At 37.1% G+C, this 6166-nt stretch overlaps 1 protein-coding gene across 1 annotated transcript; it reads left to right on the plus strand.

Moving 5' to 3' along the window:
- Positions 1-10: 10 nt before the first annotated feature.
- Positions 11-4383, plus strand: slc35b4 (solute carrier family 35 member B4). The gene is made up of 10 exons (XM_080842847.1): positions 11-158; positions 388-501; positions 613-715; positions 811-860; positions 945-1026; positions 1128-1188; positions 1791-1900; positions 2095-2170; positions 2346-2421; positions 2947-4383. Exons 1-10 carry the CDS (start codon positions 82-84, stop codon positions 3191-3193), a joined length of 996 nt encoding a protein of 331 aa, XP_080698973.1. The 5' UTR covers positions 11-81; the 3' UTR covers positions 3194-4383.
- The last annotated feature ends 1783 nt before the right edge of the window (positions 4384-6166 follow it).

Raw genomic sequence — 6166 nt, forward strand, 5'->3', positions numbered from 1 at the left:
GTCCATGAGCGGTACTTATGTTGAATTCGGTGCCTCGCTAGTTTGATGATACACTCATATGGTTGTGCGTAAATTGTAAACATGAATCCAGCATTTGCAATCATTTTGGTTTTCGCTGGGTGCTGCAGTAACGTCGTATTTTTGGAACTTTTAGTAAGGTCAGTGGTTTGCAACTTTGCGACTCGAGTTTGAAAGCATAGGCTGCTCTGACCGGGCTAAAGATAACATTACCTTAAAATGAATAGCCTGTGTAAGTTTAGAACATGCATGCTCCCGCTTAGGTGGTTACGGAAAATGTTGTTTGCCAAAGGGATAGCTTTCCCTCTATTGTTGTTGTATTGCGGTATTGTAGCCTAATATAAAATGTATCTGTTGAAATACATACAGAGACTTCCCAGGATGTGGAAACATTGTGACTTTCGCTCAGTTTGCATTCATTGCCTTAGAAGGGTTCATCTTTGAAACGAATTTTGGAAGAAAGAAACCTGCAATCCCTATCAGGTTGGTCATAGGTTGTTCCTTATCTAGCCTATATGATGATATGAATCAATTTACGCCTGTTGTATAGTCACAACACACACAAATAACAATCATTCCTTTTCCTCACTCCAGAAATTATGTTATTATGGTGACCATGTTCTTCACCGTCAGTGTCATTAACAATTACGCTCTCAACTTCAACATTGCCATGCCTCTTCACATGATTTTCAGATCTGTAAGTATGCATTTGCTTTTATTGCGTCGGTAAAGGTAATGGTGTGCTTGAAACTGTATTTTACATGACCGTAAACCTTGTATCTGCTTTATCAGGGTTCTTTGATAGCCAACATGATTCTTGGTATCATAATTCTGAAAAAAAGGTAAGCTAATAACTCGTTCAGGTTTTGCTTATGAAGCTATATAAACTCAAATTGGTATCTTAACTATTACTTTATCTCTTGTAGATATACATCAAGTAAATATATTTCAATTGCTTTGGTGTCTGTGGGAATCTTCATCTGTACCATCATGTCTGCTAAACAAGTGGTAAGCTCTTAACAACTTTTGTTGGTTTTCTTGGTTATTATGGACTGATTATGAATTCTCAGAAACCATTACTAACTGAAAACCACCCATTGTATCTTCAGAATATAGCGACGGGCACTACAGAGGATGAAAGCACGTATGCTTTTATGCGCTGGCTTTTGGGTAGGTCTACAATCAGTTAAACCTCTAAATGGTAATCAGGGCTGGGTTGTATTTGCTTTGCTGTGTCACAAACTAATAGTTTAACTGTTAATTAATAAGAGGCACATCCAAGTTGTCAGGTAAAAAATCACCCTAGTTACGTCCGGACTTTGGAGCTGCATACAAGTATATTTATTAGACAAACAACAACAACTATTGCAATCGGGCTCACTCCCAGCACTCCCAACTTTAAGACAGAAGTTTAGCGTTCATTAGGGATAACCACGTGGTGTATCTCTGACGTCCAAGGCTCCTTGTCTTGCAAGGATGGCAGTTTTGCACTAGGTCGGAAGAAGCACAGTTCCCTTCTTATCACCTCTGGTCTAAACATGCTCTTGTTCATATGCAGACTAAGTGGCACCTAATAATTCTAAGTTACACACACGCAGAAACACAGAAAAGCCATGTTACTGCTTACATAAGTAGCCTACATGATTCATATATGGTAATTAATAATACAAGGCACTTGATTATTATATTCTTAAGTCATTTACAGTGTTTGGAAATTATCTCCATCACAAGTGTAAATCTTAAAATAGTCATGTTTTTGATTCCTTCTTTAGGCATTGCTATGTTGACCTTTGCCTTGGTCATGTCCGCTCGGATGGGGATTTTCCAGGAGACACTGTACAAGGAGTATGGAAAGCACTCCAAAGAGGCCCTTTTCTATAATGTTAGTGCTGCATTTGCGCAGTGTTGGCATGTCACAGTGCTTAACCTCTAACAATATTTAGTAGTTCATACATAACTCAGTGGTTACATTGACCTAAGTACTGACCCTATGTTAAGTGTCACAGTAAAGTTTTTACATTCATGTATCCGTGGTCAGGTCCCACTTTTGAATGCTGGTATATTGTTCTCTTTCAGCATTGCCTTCCATTACCAGGATTCTTGCTCTTATCTACAGACATCTACAACCACTGTCTACTCTTCAATCAAAGTGGTGGGTTGTTTAAAATCTAGCATTTTAAAATGATCACAAATTACAGATCTTTTGGATCTCATATTTAATACAAATCTTTTGCAACACTTTATGTTTAGCCGTTGTTCCATTTTAGTTGGTTACTCATATACCCTTTATTCTAACGGATAACATACTAACAGCAGTTTCCTTCCAGCTCCTGTGGAAGTGCCGGTGATTGAGCAAGCTGTTCCAGTGATGTGGTTGTATCTGCTGATGAATGTCATAACTCAGTATCCTTCATCACAGCATTTTACTCCAATATTGCTTTTTACACATTGAATGTAGCATCAGTGTGGGCAGTGTGTAGCTTTTAGTGGCATCTATTTGTAGAAATTGAATGTTTTCATTAGTGTAACTACAAATTGTTATGTTTTCGTTAGCTTAGAATGAGCCCTTCGTATCTGAATACGGAGCGGATCCTCTTTCACGGAGTCCACCATATGGCGCTCCCATGTTTCTATAACAGCTCAGAACAGACAAACCAAAACACTGGCTCGAAATAGGGCTTTTTGTGTTTTTTATGACTGTCAGTGTGGGTACTCGCACACGCTGGTAAGGGAAGGATATTCAGCTGGTTGCTAAAAACCACACACTGTACCTTTTAAAAGTGCCACTTGGATAAGAAAAACTGTAAATACAGAGAGCTGCAACATGTACCTAGAAAAGCCATTATGTCGAAGTAGTTCATGTTCACGGCCTGAATTGAAAGCACTTGAGATTTGTACCCTTTGTTTGCCTTTAACCTGCTGTATCAGATATGTGTGCATTCGGGGAGTGTTCATCCTGACCACAGAGTGTGCCTCACTCACAGTCACGCTGGTGGTAACGCTTCGGAAGTTCCTCAGTCTCATCATCTCCATCTTGTACTTCCAGAACCCCTTCACTGCCTGGCACTGGGTGGGCACAGCAGTGGTATTTCTGGGTACACTTATCTACACAGAGGTCTGGACAAGTGTCCGGACTGCCCTCAGAAGCGATAAACCACCAAAGAAGGCAGACTAACTGATAAATGAGCACTCCTCCTCTGAAAATAGTTTTGTGTCTCCTCCCCTGGATCGTCTGGATGGATGTCACTGCCTGAATGTTCAGGCATTGCCCTCATTGGCATAAACCGTTGACATTTTTCTGCCATGGAAATCTTTGGACTGTGGATAAAAGGATAATGGCGATGGCCTGTTTCATTTGATGTAATGACAATACAAACATACTTTCTTCTACTCAGTTACAATGCTAAAAAGAGAAATGTGGTAGGGGAATAATTCACCAAAGAACATAGAATTTGATCTAAAATTGAAATCTGCTGATGGCGTACATGACAGCATGATTCAACTAAGTAAAGATGTTCATTGGATAGCTATGGCATTTCCAAAAGGTTTCACTTCTGTGCTGCTGTTTGGTTTTCTGAGACTCGTCTTGAAAACCTCAAACTCTGGGACTGTTCTTCATTTTTGTTCAAAGTCATTTTAATGTCTGTTCACTCTGTATCTCTGTGCTTAACAACCTCTTAGGAAAATTACTTTTTGAGAAGATGATAGCATAGCTCAGACACCATTACGAAGAGGTGTGCAACTTTACTGTAGCATTTATGAAGGTACATATTTGTGGAAGAGGTTTTTCCTGTATGACACACTGGTAACCATGTAAACGACGTAATACGAGCTAGCTAAGTGAGTTTACAAATTGGTTTTAAGATATTGTCTGTGCACAGTCATGATGTAGCACTCCATTACTTAAATACGAATAACTGTATAGAATAGATGCAGTAAAGACTATAATGTTTCATTTTTTAATTCATTTTTATTTTATGTCCAGCACTTTTTCTAAACGCATCCATAAGCAATTCTATAAATAAATAATATGTTATGTGCATATAAGATCATCACTAGCCGAAAAAGAATCAAGGCATATGTGTCTGCAATATATCTGAATAAGACCATGTGTTTTACATTGTGAAATCAGAGTTCTAGACATCTAATTAAAAATGTGTGCTATTTCATATATCCAAAACTTCAACAGCTACACTCTGACAGAATACGATATACAGTTGTGGTCGGAGGTTTGCATAAACTCATCATGGACATGAATGTCATAGAAATATTGGGCTTTCAGTGGTTTCTTTAAACGGTTCTTTTTCTGAAGCAGAATTATTGTACAACATACAGTTAAGTAATGTACTTGGTAAGAGACATTTAACCCAAGTATTAGGTGTGATGTATATGGGCCATTCTACCGAATTGGTGCAAAGTTACGTCGGAAATATTTAGATTTTATTTTTTACAAATATTTTTGGAAGGTTTTCACAATGAAATCCATAAAAATGAAATTTTTACCAAATTTTCAAGTTCAATTTATCTGTTTCGGTAGTGACTGCACTGTTTCGGTAGTGACTGCACTGTTGGATGGATGTTCATTTCTCTCCCAAAATCTTCCAAAAGGTGCTCTGGGCCGCCCTTTAGTCCACACAACACATTTATTTAAAAATGATGGTATTGAACTACTTACCATTTCATTTTTTCACTACCGAAATCATCTGGTCACTACCATAATATGTTTCGGTAGTGACTGTTTTGGTAGTGACAATTCTAGCTAACTTTAAGTATAAATAAAGAATTCTAGCAAGCACACGGCTTGCAAACAAATCTTTGAAGAGGTGTACACACATACAAACATAAGATTTAGCATGAAACCCCAAAAGGTTTACTTAATTGAAGAAAACATGGGTTTTGGTAGTGACAATTCTTAAGGTTACACGTCGATTTTCAGACTTTGGAACACATTTATATAAAAACTGTGCTAAATTTAGCTACTTACCATTCAACCATGAGGGACAGGGATGCAGTGTCACTGCATGGTCAAAAATGCAGGGTCGTGGCTAAAACACAGGCTCAGCCAATGGACTAAAACTCTTCTGTTTCAGTAGTGACATGAAAACTAGGGACATGATTTTTTGAGTATAGTTAATTGATTTAAAAATTAAACCCACAATAAATCTAAATATTCCAAGTTCTGTTTCAACCCAATCATAAAGATCTTTGAAATTAAATCATTGAAAAAAAAAAAAAAAAAAATTGAAAAGTGTTATTTAAAGGCATTGAAATTTAGATGTCAGGGTTGGGGACAGCTACTTCCCAATATAAAGTACCCTATAAATGATGATTTTGTATATATTTAGCTCATCACTATCTCATTTAATGCATTGGGTTTATAAAGACCAAAACATTTTCTTAGTTCAAGTTCAATTTATCTGTTTCGGTAGTGACTGCACTGTTTCGGTAGTGACTCATCACTATTTCATTTAATGCATTGGGTTTATAAAGACCAAAACATTTTCTTAGTAAATATCTATGCCTAAATACCTAATTGTTTTGTTAATAGTTTTTATTGTTGAGGGACTGCATATTACACGAATTCGGTAGAATGGCTCATATAATCTTCACTTTGAGTTGATTTCAGAACACCCCAAATACATTAAAACAACTGTGAAAACAAGTTATTAAAGATGTGTATTGAAAAAGAATTCTACCCCACAAAAAGAACAGTTTGAAAAGCCCTGTATTGCCATGACATTAATGTTCGTGACTATTAAATGTAAAACCTCCAACCATGTATGTATGGGAGATTCAAAGATTTTAAATGATAACATTTACTGTGATTCATCTGTGTTTATTTGGGAATATGGGATGCTGACAAAATAAATCAGTAAATACACTACTAATTCACCTTCAGACTTTGGCAAGAACATTTGATTCCTGTTTTAAATATTGTAATTGGTGGGGGTGATGTTCTGGCCGTCCTTAGCAAAATGCAACGAATTAAAGGCATCCAGGGCAACTTTCGAGGCTTAAAAATAAACATTCAATTTCTAGTCTTTTTTACACGTAGTTAGTTTCAATAACTCCATACCATTACATACCGACATTAAAGGAGCAAAGATGAGACGTCGTGTGGTGAGAACTGATAGAAAATCGTAAACGA

Source organism: Sprattus sprattus (genome assembly GCF_963457725.1).
Source record: "Sprattus sprattus genome assembly, chromosome: 7".
Classification (NCBI taxonomy): Eukaryota; Metazoa; Chordata; class Actinopteri; order Clupeiformes; family Clupeidae; genus Sprattus; species Sprattus sprattus.